This window comes from Chiloscyllium punctatum, chromosome 17 (genome assembly GCF_047496795.1).
Source record: "Chiloscyllium punctatum isolate Juve2018m chromosome 17, sChiPun1.3, whole genome shotgun sequence".
Taxonomy (NCBI): Eukaryota; Metazoa; Chordata; class Chondrichthyes; order Orectolobiformes; family Hemiscylliidae; genus Chiloscyllium; species Chiloscyllium punctatum.
Genome location: NC_092755.1, coordinates 76,423,899 through 76,442,882, shown reverse-complemented (window position 1 = coordinate 76,442,882; position 18,984 = coordinate 76,423,899). Strand labels below are relative to the sequence as shown.

Below are 18,984 nucleotides of genomic sequence, written 5' to 3'. Positions count from 1 at the left end.
GCATTCAGGCTGAAGCATCGGAAAGTGAGTTGCATTCCAGCTGTAGCAGATTAGAATCATAGAACATAGAACATTACAGCGCAACACAGTCCCTTCGGCCTTTGAAGTTGCGCCAACGTGTGGAACCAATCTGAAGCCCATCTATCCTACACTTTTCTATTCTTGTCCATATTCCCACCCAATGACCATTTAAATGCCCTTAAGGTTGGTGAGTCTACTACTACTGCTGCAGGCAGGGCATTCTACATCCTTCCGAGTCTCTGAGTAAAGAATCTCTGACATCTGTCCTATTACTGTTATGCTTCATGGAGAGCTGTAGTTGGCCTTCCCCCAATTTAGGAGAAAGTGAGGACTGCAGATGATCAGGATTCCCCTCACTGAGAGACGATAGTGATCAGGATTCCCCTCACTGAGGGACATTAGATTAGATTAGCAACAGTATGGAAACAGGCCCTTCAGCCAACCCTCCAAAGAGTAGCCCATCCAGACCCATTCCTCTGTCTAATGCACCTAACACTATGGGCAATTATGTGTGACCTGCACATCTTTGGATTGTGGGAGGAAACCCACGGTGAATGTACAAACTCCACACAGACAGTTGCCTGAGGCAGGGATTGAACCCAGGTCCCTGCTGCTGTGAGGCAGCAGTTCTAACAATTGAGTCACCATGCCACCCCTAAAGGAACAGTGCCCTCCCTGTTTGACTCAGCACGACTTCCCCCCCACCCCCACCACAGTCTAAAGCCCCAGTTGTACAATAGTTTTGCACTATAACGGCATACTCACCACAGATCTTAACCTGAAGGGCACTATGCCTCAGGCAATGTTGAGAAGGAAAGTCCTTCATGGTAACTTCAGCCAGAAGGAGGAATTGAGCCCAGGTTGTTAGTGTTTCTCTAGATCATAAATCAGTTGCCTAGCTAACTGAGCTAACAAATTTAAATCGATGTCCCCTTGTGCTGGCCATTGCCATCTGATGAAAAAGGCTCTCCCTGTCCATCCTATTTAACCCTCTGATTATCTTATACGTGTCAATTAAGTCACGTCTCAACCTTCTTTTCTTTAACAGAAACAGCCTCAAGTCCCTCAGACTTTCCTCATAAGACAATACCTCCCTCCTCGGGAGTGGAGAGATAAATGGGAGGGGCATGGGTGTGGGAGAAGGTAGCTGAGCTCCACCCATGAGGCTCCCAACCTCATTCCTGATGAAGGGCTCCAGCCCAAAACGTCGATTCTTCTGCTCCTCAGATGCTGCCTGACCTGTTGTGCTTTTCAAGCAAAACACTCTCAAATCTGACCTCCAGAATCTGCAGATCCTCACTATCTCCTGGAGGGAGATTGTTAATGTTGGGAGTTAAACCTGGAGGGAGATTATTAATGTAGGGGGTGAGACTTGGAGGGAGATTGTTAATGTAGGGAGTGACACCTGGAGGGAGATTAATAATGTAGGGAGTGACACCTGGAGGGAGATTGTTAATGTAGGGGGTGATACCTGGAGGGAGATTGTTAATGTAGGGGGTGATACCTGGAGGGAGATTGTTGATGAAGGGGGTGATACCTGGACAGAGATTATTAATGTGAGGGCTGATACCTGGAGAGCGATTGTTGATGTCGGGGATGATACCTGGAGGGTGATTGTCTTGTCTTGGGGCCAGGAGGCCCTCCCTTCAAGGCAGTGAGAGTCGTGACCACGGCAACCAAAGCCAGCACTGCAATGCCATTGGTCTGGACACAATGCTGCAAGAAGTGTAACAGCATGAAACCAGTCATCAAAGTCAGTGATATATATTCCAGATCCTCTATCTCAATCATTGCTCCATTAGTCACTGCCCTATGTTCATGTCCCAACAACCTCAAACAAACACAACTGAAACCTGCACTCACTGCCTCACACCACCCTCACATACCCATATCATCACAGCTTCTACATGCCAGCTATTCAGCTGTGGTAGGCACCTCACTAAACACACTGTCTTGCACCGACAGACTTCTGGAGGAGAAGGTAGTCTCTAAGAGGCAGCAGCAAGTTGGCAGAGACCATTCTGTCCTCAGATACCGACCCACACGGAGAAGACGATTCCAAGCATAACTCTGTGGTGACTCTCATCAATTGTATGTGACTTAAAACTCCCTATTAATAAATTCTGATATTTTCCTTACTGCTGATTTTGGGAAAACTGTCTGAATTGATCATGGTTTTCTTTCTCCTTCTTTCCTTAAATACCTGGGTTTTATTTTTGACATTCCAATCCTTAGGAGTTGTTCTCGAACCTAGGGAATTCTGGAAGATTGAAACCAATGTGTCCACTCTTCCCATCACTGCTGCCTTATGTGCTCAGTGGTGCAGTGGTAGTATCCCTATCTTTGAGCCAGGTAGGCCTGGGTTCAAGTCCCACCTGCTCCTGAGGTGTGTAATAGTATCACTCAGCAAGTTGGTTAAAATACAAAGAATGACCACCTTTGGAAATTTTTCAGCTTTTTGAGACATTGATTTCTTCAGTATATTTTCATTAATTGCTATTTCTCTGTTTTTCATTCTTATTTGACTTTACATTACTCAGTATTTTTGTGTCTTTTTGCATTTGCTCTGAAATATTTCATAATTTGCATTTGCCATGAATGCAACAAGACACATATCCCACGATGTCTATCCCATGACGTCTTCATTAAACATTGTACTTTGGGGAATAATGTCAAATAAAATCAGAAATTTCTGAACCTCTTCATTGCCTTTTTTACCAACTGAGCCCCACCCTTTATATTATGAACTTGCAGCTTTTATCAAGCACTCATTCTGTTTACAATAATTTCACATTCTCACAAATCTTTGTCAATGATCATTTGAGTCGTACCTACAGGCATCAGGACTAAAAAACTTTAAAGTATCTGATGGATCCATAAATGGAGGCCACATTTCACCCGCTGTCCCATTCAACATGTTGCACTGGACAGAATGCCAGAAATTTACCTGGAATATGAGAAAGGTCTTTATAAAGAATCCCATTTAATAATAAACAAAGTTATCAAAAAGTATTTGATCAATAATATCATATCAATGATGCAGTATAAGAATCCCGGGTGGCCCCATTAGCTTCTCCACCACAATTATACTGGTCACTCACTGAGCTGCTGAGAGGGTCAGTACCTGTTTAAGGCCATTCCAAGTGTTAATTTTATGGACTTTATTAATGTCATCAACTCCTGTATTAATTGTGAATAGTCCAGTGTCTGTGTTGTTCAACTGTTAACAAAATCAGAGAATAGGTTGTTAGATCATTTACATTTTACAAGAAGGAAATGTGAAAATTCTCCTCAATGGCAGAGGATAAACTAATCACAGTATGACAGGAAATTAGATGACAAGGTTATTTTGACACAGCAGCTCCCATCTGCAGAAACTTTCAGCTCCACTTATCTTGCAGAGTCTTGCTGCACATGAATTAAGATCATATTCATTTGATAATGTGAAAGCAGCCTCAACTGTGTTCTGGTGAGGTCCTGCACTGTGGGAGGTATAGAGTTCAGTCTGAGTGCCCGTAGAGCAGGGACCAGCACTTCGAACCTGGAAAATCACAATCTGAGTCGTCGAGAGCTGTCTCATGATAACTTCCTATAGGAACTGGGCTACATTAAATCACACATAAACTGGATCCTTCTCTCTTCATCAAAGGAAACTTCACTGATTATTTTGATCTTGAAGGATCATGTTTCAAGAGCTAGTGAACAACATACAAATAGCCTGTATTCATCTACACCATCATTAATTTTCCTTTCGTATATGAATCATTGTTGTCTGACCTGCATTACGAATTACAAACCCAACAAGCAGCAACAAGGATCCCTAAGTATTTCCCTAAGTCAATTATGGGATGGAGGTATCACTTGCTGGGTCAGTATTTATTGCCTGTCCCTAGTTACCCTTGAGAAGGTGGTCTGAGCTGGTTTCTTGAACCACTGCAGTCTGTGTGTTGTAGGTTGACCCACAATGTTCCTTAGGGAGGGAATTCCAGGATTTTGACTGAGTGACGATGAAAGAACAGCAAGTCAGGATGGTGAGTGGCTTGGAGGAGTATTTTCGGGGGGTGATGTTCCCATGCATCTGCTGCCCTTGTCCTTCTAGATGAAAGCTGTTGTGGGTTTGGAAGGTGCTGTCTAAGGATCTTTGGTGAAATTCTGGAGTGCATCTTGTAGACAGTGCACACTGCTGCTACTGAGCATTGGTGGTAGAGGGGACAGTATGTTATAGAGTCATAGAGTCTCTTCTGACCTCTACCCAGCTTAATATTATCCTTAACAAAGAGACCAGAATTGTACACTGATCTGCAGAATTGCACCACTGACCTCCATCAGGTGGTGTTGGGTTAGGGTTAGGGTTAGGGTAACACCTGATGAAGGAGCGTCGCTCCAAAAGCTAGTGTGCTTCCAATTAAACCTGTTGGACTATAACCTGGTGTTGTGTGATTTTTAACCCTGTCTATATGTGATTCAAACTTCAAAGAATTATGTACCTGAATCTTTAGGTCTCCCTTCTACAACACTGCCTAAGGCCCTACTTTTTATTGTATAAGTCTTGTTTTTGCTTGTTTTACTAAAATGCAATACCTCACATTTTTCCAAAGTGAACTCCATTTGCTATTCTTCAGCCCATTGATCCAATTGATAAAGATCATTTTGTTTTTTGTGGATATGGTGCTACTCAACTATAGGAATTGTTAAAATGCTTACTGATGAGAGTTCAGGACCAGGATGTTCCAGTAAAGAGGAAGAACTAGGATGGCAAGGTAAAGGACACTTGGGCGACGAGAGAGATTTTGAATTTAGTCAAAAAAAGAAAGGAAGTAGATGCAAGATTTAGAAACCTAAAATCAGACAGGGCCCTTGAGGAATATAAACAAAGTAGGAAAGAAATCAAGCAGGAAGTTAGGAGAGCAAAGAGAGACCATGAAATGTCCTTGGCAAATATGGTTAAAATAAAATCTCAGGGTATTTCAGACACACATTAAAAACAAGAGGATAACTGGGGAGAAGGATAAAGGGGGGAACTTGTGCCTTGATGGCCGAGACATTGGTGAGATCCTAAATGAGTACTTTGCCTCGGTATTCACCCAGGAGAAGGATATGGAGGATAGTAAGATTTGTGTGGTCAAGAGGTCAAGAAAGAAGTGCTGTTGGATTTCTTGAAGTGCGTTAAGGTGAATAGTCCTGAGGGCACAATGGGATCTACCTCAAGTTACTGAGAGAGGCAAGAGAGGAGATTGCTGGTGCCCTGACCAATACTGTCGTTAGCCAATACTGGAGAGGTCCCTGAGGACTGGTGAGTAGCTAATGTTGTTCAAGAAGGGAAATAGGGATAATCCAGGAAATTATAGACCAGTGAGTCTCACATTGGCGGTTGAGAAGCTATTGGAGAGGATTCTTAGGGATAGGATTTGGAAAAGTATGGCCTCAGTATGACCTTGTGCAGGGCAGGTCTTACTAACCTGATTGAATTGTTCAAGGAGGTGATGAAGGTAATCAATGAGGGTAGAGCAGTGGATTGTTTACATAAATTTTATTAAAGCTTTCAACAATGTTCCTGATTGTAGCCTCATTCAAAAGCTTAAGATGCGTGGAATCCACAGTGATTTGGCTGCATGGATTCAGAATTGGCTTGCCCCTAGAACACAGAGGGTAGTAGTGGAAGGGTGTTTTTCAAACTGGAGGTGCATGACTGGTGGTCTGTAGGGATCTGTAGTGGCATCTCAAGATGTTGATAGATTCAGTAGTGGTAACATGATTGAATGTCAAGTGGCAGTGGTTAATTTGTCTCTTTTTAGAGATGGTCATTGCCTCGCATTTGGGTGGTGTGAAAGTTAGTTGCCACTTGAAGAAGGGCTTATGCCCAAAATGTTGATTCTCCTGCTCCTTGGATGCTGCCTGACCTGCTGCGCTTTTCCAGCAACACATTTTTCAGCTCTGATCTCCAGCATCTGCAGTCCTCACTTTCTCCTAGTTGTCAACCAAAGCCTGGATATTATGTGACATTTGAATATAGACTGCTTCAGCAGCTGAGGAATCACAAATGGTGCTGAACACTGTTCAGTCATCAGCAAACATCCCAACTTCCTACATTCTGATGGAGGGAAGGTCATTGATGAAACAGCTAAAGATGATTGGGCCAAGGACAGAACCCTGAGGAACTCCTGCAGAGATGTCCTGGAGCTGAGATATCTGACCTCCAACAACCAAGATCTTCTTCCTAGGTGTTGGGTAACAATCTGCACCAAAATGTTCCTTTGTCTTGCATGAAACCATCCGAAACCGCATGGACTTTTATTCAAACTTGGCTTCAACAATCACAACCATCTTCCTATAAAATATAGGTGCAGGAGTAGGCCATTTGACCTTTTGAGCCTACAGCATCATTCAATGTGATCATAGCTAATTATGCATTCTTAGTATCCTATTCCCACCCTCACCCCGTGATCCCTTTAGCCACAAGGCTCATATTCAGCTCCCTCTTGAATATATCTAATAAACTTGCCTCAACAGCTTCCTGTGGGAGAGAATTCCACAGTTTCACAACTCTGAGTGAAGAAACTTTTCCTCATCTCAGTCCTGAATGGTTTACCCCTTATTTGTAGACCATGCCTCTAGTTGTGGGCTATGTCACAGGTGTGACTCCAACCAGTGGAGAGCTTGCCTAATCTCCACTGATTCTAATTTTGCTAAGGCTCCTTGATGCCAGACTCAGTTAAATACAACCTTGAAATCAGTGGCTGTCACTCTCAGCTCACCTCTGGAATTCAGCTCTTCTATCCATGTTTGAACCAAGGCTGTAATGAATCCAGGAGCTGAGCAGACCTGGCTGAACCAAATGCACTGTTGATGGCATTGATGCTGGGCTTGTCAATCAGCTACTGATTGTCCTTGAGGGAGGGAACTCCTCTGGCTCCCCTCCATCAACCCACTGACAGTGCCAGGATTAGCTCAGTGTGCTTCCTGCCCAGCGAGCTCCTCTCTTGGGCCTGGGTTAATACTAGCAGCACTAGAAGGAGGAAGCTCTCCAGTCAGTATCAATTTAAAGGCCTATTTGGTTGTGGCTGTTGACAAAGTGGAGAGAGACAAAAAAACTACAGATGCTGAGATCCAAATTAGACAGCAGGAACCTGAAACATCAACTTCTCTACCTCCCTGATGCTACTTGGGCTTGTTGTGTTCTTTCAGCCTCCTGCTTGTCTAGGTTGACAGAGTGGAGTCTGATTAATTACTCCCATACCCTCATCACATACTCGCCTCAGAGTAGAGCACAGGATTCCACTCTGCACAGTGGGTCCATTATAGACTCACTGATCAAGGCTGATCACTGTGGTTGGTAAATAATGTTCAGATTCCCAGATCATGTGATTAGTAGGACAGGAGAAAGTGAACACATTGAACTCTGATCACTCTCTGGTTTATTGTCCCTGTGATTTTGTTTTACCCATTTTATTAATATCGTTAGCTGTAAATAATACTCACATCTGCAAACAGTCCAAATTTGTCCTTGAATGGAAGGAGATTTGGGAAAAAAGTTTTGAGGAAGTTAATAAGTTCATCATCATATCCCCACATTATCTCTTTTACAGTCTTCTTGAAGAAAGCAGTTTGATTAAACTGCTTCATGGCATTGTTGAATGTGATCTTCATCAGGGGTGGGAGCTTCTCAGCCAAGATTGCTCCACCCTAATGTTAAAACAAACAGGAGTCAATGATATCAATTCATACGACACTGGATTCTAAAGAAAATGCAAGAATTAAGTCTCAGGTTGGAAATGCTTTGAAATACAGAATCACAGGATTTCTATACCTTACATAGGGGCAAGAATCAGGAAGTGGATTTACATCACTAACATTGGTGCCAGAAATGTGCTCTCAGTGCATTCAGTTAACACCCATTGTCCCAGAAACCAGAAATCTGTGAACCCAAAGGAATTGAGGAGGACTGCTGCAGTGTGTGAGACCTTAGCCAATACTGCAACAAAGGAAGGTGAGATATTTATAATGTGAGAATTAGCATCATCTTCGTTTTCAGCTGTCAATTAATGCCACTCCTTGTCTTTGGCAAAGCCATGGGAACATATTCCAACTCATAACAACTCGCTGTACAAAAAAAAAATCTCCCCACCTCCCTCTCTTGGTCTTTCACTGATTCTCTTCAAGTCACTGACCCTTGCCACTGGAAACTTGTTTTCTTTATTCAAACCCTGCATGGTTTTGTTTGCTGGACTAAAATGTCCCTAACCTTTCCTGCTCTGAGGAGGACAGTCCCAACTTTCCACATTGTCTGCTTTAAAGTAATTCTCTCATACTTTGAACCATTCTGATCAATCAGCTTCACATCCTTCAGAACATCCAACCATTTCTTCAGCAGCTATAAATATATTAATATTTTAATGATGCTCATCAGTTACTCAAACGAATGTAATCTTTTGTGAATGTGAAATTGTAGCAACATTAATCACGTTCTGCATTGGATGTGACACTGCTGAGATTACTTACCAGAGCGAGCATGTTAGGCAAGACCAGCTGATCGTTCTCACTCCCAACTGAGCGTTCAGGAACAAAATGAAACTGACGAAATGAACGATATGAAACAGTATAATTCTCATGAAACGTTATGTTGCTTTTCGGTCTGTATTCTCTGTAAAATGACAAATGGAGCAATAATTACAGTTTAATTTAATATTAACTGAAGGTTTCACAAGTATTAAAGGATCGTTTATCCCATTTGCTTATGCAAGCTCTCTAACAATGTTCACTAAGTTTCTCAGCTAAAGCTACAGTCGCATTCCTGAAAAAAACAAAGAACAGTACAGCACAGGAACAGGCCCTTCGACCCATCAAGACTGTGCTAACATATGATGCCCTTCTAAACTAAAAATCTGTTATCCCTATGCAATCCGCATTCTTCCACTCCCTGCCTATTCATGTATCTGTCAAGATGTCTCTTAAACATTGCTATTGTGTCCACGTCCACCACCTCCTCTGGCAATGTATTCCAGGCACTTACCACCCTCTGTGTAAATAAACTTGCCTGAATAGGAAGGGTTTGGAGGGATATGAATAAGGGACTAGATTGGGTTGGGATATCTGATCGGCATGGACGGGTTGGACCAATGGCTCTGTTTCGGTGCTGAACATCTCTATGACTCTGTGACCCCAATCAGATCTAAACCTGCTAAAGCTGGGGGGAAATGAATTTATTCTGTGATAATTTGTCCTCATTATCAATAACATTCAGGAGAAGGTATACTCCAAAGTCCAAGCCTTTATTTATTCTGCCTCAGGAATGCTGTCTGTTCTGGAAGAAGTTTGGAACTGTGACAACTGTAGTTTGTTGACTTTATCTACCAGACTTCTCATATTAACACACTTTCCAACAATTGCCTTTGATTTATTCTCTATCTCAGACCTGGGCATTTTACAGCCCGTGGGCCATATCCGGCCCTTTGGTCGTTCCTGTCCGGCCCACATGGGGTCAATCTTAAATTAGAACATAAATGAAAAAGTATTTACGCCATGCACACAATACAACTGTGTTACTTTTGTTTTGAAAAGGATGCTTTTTAAATTTACATATGGACGCACATGCACGTGTCTGTGCGTGCGTGAACAGCTAAAAGTGATGCTTGCTGGCTAGCCCTCAAAATGTCAGCTCACGCCAAGACAAGTTATGTCATATCCCACAAAATCGCCAGAAACAGTAAACTGTTTTCTGATGGAGAGTTTATGAAGGAGTGCTTGTTGGACTCTGCAAACTAATATGCCCGGAGAAAAAGGAGGCATTTGAGAATGTGCCCCTCTGCCGACGCACTGTAACGAGAAGGACTGGGGACATCGCGAGAAATCTGGAGCTTCAGCTGCAGCACAGAGCGGTCAACTTTGACTTTTTTTCCTTGGTTTTGGATGAGAGCTGCGATGAACGTGACACAGCCCAGCTACTCATCTTCATACATGGGACAACTACGGACTTTAAAATCACGGAGGAGCTGGCAGCCATGCAGTCAATGAAAGGAACAACAACTGGTAATGATTTGTTCACGGAGGTAAATGCACGTTTGGACACTTTGGGACTAAAGTGGGACAAGCTGGTGGGTGTGACAATGGATGGTTGTCCAAGTCTAATGGGAAAAATGTTGGACTCTTAAAGAGAATGCAGGATAAAGTGACAGAAATTGACCCTGAACAGAAATTGGTATTTTTTTGCATTGCATTATACATCAGGAAGTGTTATTTAAGTCAGTGTTAAAAATTAACCATGTGGTTGATGTTGTAACTAAAATAGTTAACTTCATCAGGGCAAGAGCTTTGAATCACAGGCAGTTTGTTGCACTTTTGGAGGAAAATGAGACTGAACATCGTGACATAGGCTACCCCACAGCTGTCAGGGGGCTCAGCCTGGGCAAAATGCTGGAAAGTGTATGGGACCTGAGAGAAGCAATTCAAAATTTCTGTGTGAAGAAATGGAATGGCATTCCACAGCTTTCAGATGCAGACTGGATTGCAGACCTTGGTTTTGCTGTTGATGTGACTGCACTTATGAATGAACTAAATGTGAAACTGCAGTGCAAGGGCCTTTTTGTGCATGAAATGTACAACTTGGTGAAGGCTTTTATGAGAAAGTTGCAGCTTCTCTCAAGCCAAATGGAGGACAATATTCTCACCCACTTGCCAACACTGAAGGAAGCCGCACCTTCAGCTGATCACTTCCAGAAGTACTCATCTATGTTAAAAGTACTGCATGGTGAATTTTCAAGGCGATTTCAAGACTTTAAAATGGTTGAGAATGAAATGCACATGATTTTTTCCCCATTTACATGCAATGTGGAGAATGCACCTAGTGATGTTCAGCTTGAACTCATCGACCTGCAGTCTGACACACTTCTGGCAGAGTACTCTAGGTCAGTCTCACTGCTTGATTTTTACTCTTCCCTCAAAAAGGAGAACTTCCCACACCTGAGGAGGCATGCTCAGAAGATTCTAGTCCTCTTTGTGTCTACCTATATATGCGAACAGACATTCTCAGTGATGAAGTTCAACAAACCGAAATCCCGAACCTCTCTCACTGATGATCACCTCTCAACTGTCCTTCGCAAATCCACCTCAGACATTCAACCAGATTTCAGTGCACTTGTTCAAGCCCAAAACAGACTGGATATTTCTCACTAAACAAATAAAATGAACTGAAAAAACATCAAAACACTTATTGCTTTTTGTATAGAGTTGTTTGTTGTTTGTAATACTGAACAATAATGAAACAACTGTTCATTATTGGTTTGTGAGATTAATATGTTAAAAATAAAATGAAATACTGAAATTATTGTTTTTACTGTTTATTTCTTCTATATTTGACCTACTCCACAATTTCATATCTTTATTGTAACAGAATATCCTTATTCTTTTGATTATAAGTTTCAATGCAAAACTATATAATTTAGTACTTTTTACAATGGGAGAAAATTAATACTGAGCAGAATTATGTTCAACTTATTGTTGGTTCGGCCCTCCAACACAACTCAGGTTTCTCATGTGGCCCCTTGGAAGAATTAATTGCCCAGCCCTGCTCTATCTGAATCCTGTTCTTTTCACACTATCCCTCCTTTTGTGCTTCCTGTATCTATACACCTTGCCTCCTCTTTCTGTCCTGCTGTCCTTTCTCCCTTCAAATTATTTTAAACCCTCCTCCAGTTAATCTCCCCTGAATGACATTGTTGCCAAACAGGTTGGAACCAATCTGCCCAGCTTGTTCAGATGCCTTCTGCCAGAGAGTTGGCACCAATGCTCAGGAATGTGCAGCCCTGACTCCTGCACAACTTCAGTAATGCGTTGGGTTGTGCTCTCTGCCTTTATCTGTATTCACCAGCACACAACACTTGATGTTATCCAGACATTACTACATTTCCAATCCTACTTTTTAACTTTTGTCTTAACTCCAGAAAATCAGCTCATAGGAATTCAACCCATATTCTATATGCCTTTGGCTCCAGCATGGACCACAACTTCTTGTATCTCACTTCCTGTTGTCGAATATCCTCCATCTTGGCCTCTAGCCATGTGACAATCAAAGTGTGCCAATAAGGAACCAGCTAGCTCCATCCCGACAATCTGTGCAGCTGGACGACTCAAATGGTAATTTGTTTCGGACTGCACTTCTTGAGCTGTAATTTCTCTCAGTGATAATAAACACTGCGTATGACATTGTCAGCACTGCATCCTTTTCTGAACTGCCAACAGTCCGTCTGCATCTGTCTCCAATCACTTCACTGATGATTTAAAATAGACGGATAGGGTAGTTGTTGCGTGGGTTAAATTTATTCTGCTTTTTGTGTACAAGACATACCAAGGCAATTTCCACATGTTGGATAACTGTATTGAAACAGGAACACAAGCTTCATTCCTGATGAAGAGCTTATGCCTGAGACATCGATTCTCCTGCTCCTTGGATGCTGCCCGATTTGCTGTGCTTTTTCAGCAACACACTTTCGATGCTGTATTGAAACAGTTTGACTAGGGGAGCTGCAAATTCTGGAGCACATGTCTTCAGTACAAGTGGCACAGTGCCTCAGTGGTTAGCACTGCTACTTCACAATACCAGGGAGCAGGGTTTGATCCTAGCCTACAGTGACAGCCTGTGTGGAGTTTTCACGTTTTTTCAATGTCTATGGGGGTTTTCTCTGGGTGCTCTGGCTTCCTCCCATGGTCCAAAGATGTTTAGGCTAGGTGGGTTAACCATGGGAAATGCAGGGTTATAGGGGAATGAGTGTGGTTGGGATACTCTTTGGAGGATTGCTGGATCCACACTTTAGGGCTGTATGATTGTTGGAATGTTGTCAGGACACACACGGAGGAGACTAAGATGCGTCAATGACTCAGAACTTGCGGCTGACGACTTCTGTGAAAGATTTAACCTTACCTTTTCCAGGTGCATAAAACACTTACTGACCCAATCATTCATGGCTACACATATTTACATAAAACCATAGCAGATAGGAGCAGGAGGAGGCCACTCAACCCTTCAAGCCTGCTCCTCCATCATCACGATCATGGCTGATCATCCAACTCTACAGCCTAATCCTGCTTTCTCCCCATAATCTCTGATCCCATTCACCCCAGCTGCTATATCTAGCCGCTTCTTGAACACATTCAATGTTTTGGCATCAGCTACTTCCTGTGGTAATGAATTCCACTGGCTCACCCCCTCTTTGAGTGTAGCAATTTCTCCTCATCTCCATCCGAAATGGTTCACCCCAAATCCTCAGACTGGGACTCCTGGTTCCGGACACACCCAGCATCAGGAACATCCTCCCTGCATCCACTCTGTCTGCTCCTGTTAGTGTCTCGCAGTCACCAGCAAGTGTCTGAAGCTCAAGGACCTTTGGCTCAGAGTTGACGAGCTGGTATTTGAAGCTCAGACACAGTGGTGCATTCAGGTTTAGGGGACACTACCTCACTTTGTTTCAATCATCCGGCTAGTGTCTGTAGACATACTCCATGCTCAGGAGGACAGTTAAGGGGGTCCAGAAGGAAGCAATCTATCAGGACCTGGCCCCTGCTCTGAGCAATTGCAGTTTGTTCAGAAGTGAGCAGGGGATGCAAGTTAGCTGAGCAGAGGGGTCTACGTTATTCGGATGGAATCAGTTCTCAACACCTGGCAGTATGAACTTCAAAGGCTGTGCTGCCTGCCCAGTGCCAGAATTAAGTTTGATCCAATTATGGTGGTAATGGGTATCTATGATATTGGTCGCATTAAGAAAGAGATTCTTCTGAGGAATCATGAGCAATGAGGAGCTTTATTAAAAAAGGCAAATCATTGTTAATAATGTCTGAGCAATGGGCAGATTGGCACAGGATAAATGGTGTTGGAGAGTTGAATGTATGTTATATAAGACTGTGGTGGGAGAAATGGGTTTGATTCATTGGACATTGGCAGCATGGATGGGGGAAGATGAAGAGAGTCCTTTGGGACGGTTTTCATCTGAATCATGCTGGGATCAACGTATGAGTGAGTTGTACAGGACGAGGGTAGTACAGAGAACTATAAAGTAAGGGGATGGGAGAATTCATGTGAGGGAAATTTGTAGGATTGTTATTCACACCTTCTTTGAACATGACCTTTGGTTCCTTCCGATATCTGCTGCCACTCTCTTTGGCTGTAACATCATGAAATATTTTGCTATTTAATCTCTCCTGTCCCCTCTCCTATCACAGATCTCCTCTGTTTTTCTTACCCCCTCCCTCATTCATTGGTTTGATCATTCCAATATTTCTATTCCCCTTCAGTTCACCTGAAACATTCATTCTGTTTCTCTCTCAACAGCTACTGCCCAAGCTGCTGAGTATTTCCAACACTTTTTGTTGCTGTTATTTGATTATTGTTTTCTACTTACCCAAGCCTGAAGTACTGAGTATAAATATCAACAATTCTAGGGACAATAATGTTCATATTTTGAATAAAACATGAGAAGAATAAGCAATGAAATAATGTCCTAAATAACAGCAGATACCGGTAAACATATGGTCCACGTTGTGAAACAATCGGCTTCTCACTGCGAAGAATTGCCTCAGGGTTCTCGATGTGAAAGAAATACACAGACATGTAGAATGGAACTGGGACATCCTGCCAGACTGTGTAGGCAAACCCATTGCTGGGATCGATTTGGACATTCTGAATTGAGAAACAAAAAAACACAAATTAACATCGAAATTACTAAACGGAAACAGGCCACTCAGCCTTCTTGACAATGAGGAGGAACTGGAGGAGGAAAATCATCAAAGAGGGAGCAGAAGGAAGAAGATCAGGACATAGAGGGAGAGAGGAAGACAATGAAGGTAAGGAGGAGGAGTGAAGAATATGGACAAAAGAGGAGGATATAGAGGAAAAGCCAAATCATTAATCTCACCAGCTGCCAAGAATCAAGGGTAGAAGGCGGCCCAGGAGGAAGTTAAATTGACACATTCCTTCCTGTCCAACCTTCTCCTTCCACTGTCACAATCTCTGGCCTTTCATCTTTTGATTGAAGCAATTAGTGAAGGATAGAACCAGAATACAGCTGCTAGACCAGCAAGCAAAGATTCCAGTTAAAGGGAAGCATGCCCTTCCCTTCATCCCCAAGAAATATCCACCACCTTAATATAACTAAACACAATTGTGATATAATTAACAGACTGCTTTCACTGTCTTTAAAAAAGATATATGTACATCCAAAGGTTTCCAAATAAATTAGATCAAACTTCCATATTCGGAACACAGGAACAGGAGGAGGCCATTCAGTCCCACTATTCAGTTAGATCATGTCTGATCTTCCACCTCAATGCCACTTGCCCACATTTTCTCCATACCCCTTGATGTCATTCGTCTCAAGAAAAACGATTGAGTTCTGACTTGGACATACTCAATGTATGAACTTCCACATGCTGCCAGAGTAGGGAATTTCATGGTCTCAACACTCTGAGTGAAGATATTTCTTCTTGTCTCAGTCATAAATGGTTTACCCCGTATCTTCAGATCATACCCCTTAGTTCAAGATTCTCTGGCTCGGGTGAATATCCTGCCTGCATCCACCCTGTCACATTGTGTATGAATCTGATGAGTTTCAGTGAAATTACGTCTCATTCTTGAGTCTCCTCAAACTCTCCTCATCAAACATTATATTTCTAAAAAGGGGATTTCAACTTCCGTGACATTAATTAGAGGGGATGAATTCCTTGAAATGTATTCAGGAGAGACTTAATGTCCAAGCGTAGATGTTCTTTCAAGGGAAGATGCAGGGCTGGGCCTAATCTGGGGAATGAAGCCCGACAGGTGTTGGAGGCTTGCGATTTTTGAGAAGATTTGTAGGTCAGGTTAAGGTTCAAGTTGTAAATTTGCTCGCTGAGCTGGTAGGTTTGTTCTCAGACGTTTCATTACCATATTAGATAACATCATCAGTGAGCCTCTGGTGAAACGCTGGTGTTCTGTCCCACTTTCTATTTATGTGCCTTGGTCTGTTGTGGGTGATATCATTTCCAGTTCTTTTTCTCAGAGGTTGATAAATGGGCTCCAAATCAATGCGCTTATTGATGGAATTCCGGTTTGAATGCCAGGCCTCCAGGAATTCCCGTGCATGTTCTCTGTTTAGCCTGTCCCAGGATGGATGTGTTGTCCCAGTCAAAGTGGTGTCCTTTTTTGACTGTGTGTAAGAACACTAGTGATAGTGGGTCATGTCTTTTGGTGGCTAGTTGGTGCTCATGTATCCTGGTGGCTAGTTTTCTGCCTGTCTGTTCAATGTAGTGTTTGTGGCAGTCCTTGTGGGGTATTTTGTGTATGGCATTCAATTTGCTGGTTGTTGGTACAGGGTCCTTTAGGTTCATTAGTAGGTGTTTCAGTGTGATGGTAGGTTTGTGGGCTACCGTGATGCTAGGAAGTCAGAGTAGTCTGGTAGTCATCTCCAAGATGTTTTTGATGTATGCCTAATGTGGCTAGAGTCCCGGGCGTGTTGTGTCTACTTGTTTGGGTTTGTTGCATAAGAATCAGCAGACTGTGTTTATCGGGTACCCATTGTTCTTGAATACACTGTACAGGTATTTTTCTTCTGCTGCTCGTAGTTCCTGGCTGCTGTAGTATGTTGTGGCTCATTTAAATAATGTCCTGATGCAGCTCTGTTTGTGGGGGTTGGGATGATTGCTCCTGTAGTTAAGAATCAGATACTTGAACAGCATATTTAAGAACAACGAGTACTCGATGAACACAGTCCACCAATTCTTCAACAAGTAGACACAACATGCCCGAGACTCTGGCCACATTACCATACATCAAAGACATCTCAGAAATGATATCGCCCACCTTAACAGACCAAGACACATCAATAGAAAGTGGGACAGAACACCAGCGTTTCACCAGAGACTCACTGATGATGTTACCCAGCACAGTGACGGAATGTCTGAGAACAAACCCACCAGCTCAGCGAGCAAACTTATAACCTGGTGTTGAAGGTGTCAGTAGGGGCGTTTTAGTGATAACAACCACAACATTGAGTGCTTTAAGTCTGAAAAGGGAAAAATATGGCCAGCATTGGAGGTGTGAAAGGCAGACTTTATTAAAATAAGATCAGATCTGACCAAAGCAAACTGTCAGCAGCTACTTGAGTAAACCAACAACAGAACAATCGGGGAGAACAGGCCCAATATCCCTTGAGGGTGAAATGTAGAAGCAACAAGCCAGAGACTCCTGGATATCAAGGAGTACTCAGGTCTGGATAAGAAGGAAAAGAGAGGCCTTTAACAGGTACAAAAGGAGCAAATCTACAGAGGCCCTAGCTCAGAGGATGGGCCTATTAGGGAGTCAGGGAGAAATCATTCAGGTACATCAGTCAGGTGTGAAACAATCACTTATCATGTGACTTCACTGGGGAGAAGGATGTAGCTACAGAATTCTGGAAGAGGGACTGTGAGGTTCTTGAGTAGATTGACATTGGGAGCGAGGAGGTATTGAAAATTTTGGCAGGACTTGAAATGGACAAATCCCAGGTTGGGATGAGTTGTATCCCAGGTTGCTGTGGGAGACAACAGGAAATTGCACGGGCTCTGACCCAAAATGTGAATTCCTCTCTGGCCACAGTGGAGGTATCAGAGAACTGGACGACAGTGAATGTGAAGGTAAAAACAATAACCGCAGATGCTGAAAATCAAATACTGGATTAGTGGTGCTGGAAGAGCACAGCAGTTCAGGCAGCATCCAACGAGCAGCGAAATCGACGTTTCGGGCAAAAGCCCTTCATCAGGAATCCTGATGAAGGGCTTTTGCCCGAAACGTCGATTTCGCTGCTCGTTGGATGCTGCCTGAACTGCTGTGCTCTTCCAGCACCACTAATCCAGACAGTGAATGTGATTCCACTGTTCAAGATGGTTGTGGAGATAAACAGGAAATTACAATCCAGAGAATCTCGCATCAGTGATAGGAAACTACTGGAGAAAGTTCTGATGAAGAGAGTCATTTAGGGAGGCAAGATTTGATCAGGGATAGTCAGCACGGCTTTGTCACAGAGAAATCATACTAAACAAATATGATTTTCTTGTTGAGGATGTGACCAGGTGTGTGGATGAGGGTAATGCAGATAATGTAGTTTATAGGGATTTCAGCGAGGTCTTTTATATGGTCTCACATGGGAGACTGATAAAGAAGGTAAAGGCACATGGGATCTTAATAAATTGAATCCAATGTTAGTTTAGTGACAGGAGACACAGAGTGGCAGAGGTGGTGTGTGTGACTGGAGCCCAGTGTGCAGTGGTGTGCCACAGGGATCAGTGCTGGGTCCCTTATTGTTTGTGAGGTACATAAACAATGCAAATCAGAGTTATAGAACATAGAACAATACAGCGCAGTACAGGCCCTTCGGCCCTCGATGTTGCGCCGACCGAAGCCCACCTAACCTACACTAGCCCAATAACCTCCATCTGCTTATCCAATGCCCGCTTGAATGACCATAAAGAGGGAGAGTCCACCACTGATACTGGCAGGGCATTCCATGAACTCACAACCCACTGAGTTGGGGGTTGGGGTTAGAATGATATGTAACTTCACGGATGACACAAATATTGTCTGGGTGGTTGACAGTAAGGAGAAAGACGTGAGGTTACAGAAGCACATAAATGGATTGGTCAGATGGGCAGATCAGTAACAGGTAGAATTTAACCTCGATAAATAAGAGGTGATGCACTTTGGTTTAAGTAACAAGAGAAGGGAGTATTCAATGAATGACAGGACAAAAGGAGATTCAGAGGATCAGAGGTATCTTGGGGTGCTTCTCCATAGATCACTGAGGGCAGCAGAACAGGTTAATAAAGTGGTTCAGAAGACACACGGGACACTTGCTTTATCAATTGAGGTATAGATCAAAAGAGCAGGGAGGTTTATGTTGGAATTGGACAGGGCTTTGATGAAGCCACAGCTGGAGTGCTGTGTGCAATTCTGGTCCCTGCACTATA

The 18,984-nt window shown here is 43.0% G+C and overlaps 1 protein-coding gene across 3 annotated transcripts in view; it reads right to left on the bottom strand.

Moving 5' to 3' along the window:
• Window positions 1–14,677, bottom strand: part of LOC140488018 (scavenger receptor class B member 1-like) — a 39,331-nt gene extending 24,654 nt beyond the window's left edge. For all 3 annotated transcript variants that reach the window (XM_072587582.1, XM_072587580.1, XM_072587579.1), the window contains exons 1-5: window positions 14,526–14,677; window positions 8,521–8,662; window positions 7,501–7,704; window positions 3,146–3,241; window positions 2,853–2,968 (exon numbers count right to left, since the gene is read on the bottom strand). In XM_072587582.1, coding sequence (XP_072443683.1) covers window positions 2,853–2,968; window positions 3,146–3,241; window positions 7,501–7,704; window positions 8,521–8,662; window positions 14,526–14,617 — 650 coding nt within the window. In that variant the 5' untranslated portion in view covers window positions 14,618–14,677. The remainder of the gene's footprint in view (window positions 1–2,852; window positions 2,969–3,145; window positions 3,242–7,500; window positions 7,705–8,520; window positions 8,663–14,525) is intronic.
• Between the last annotated feature and the right edge of the window lie 4,307 nt (window positions 14,678–18,984).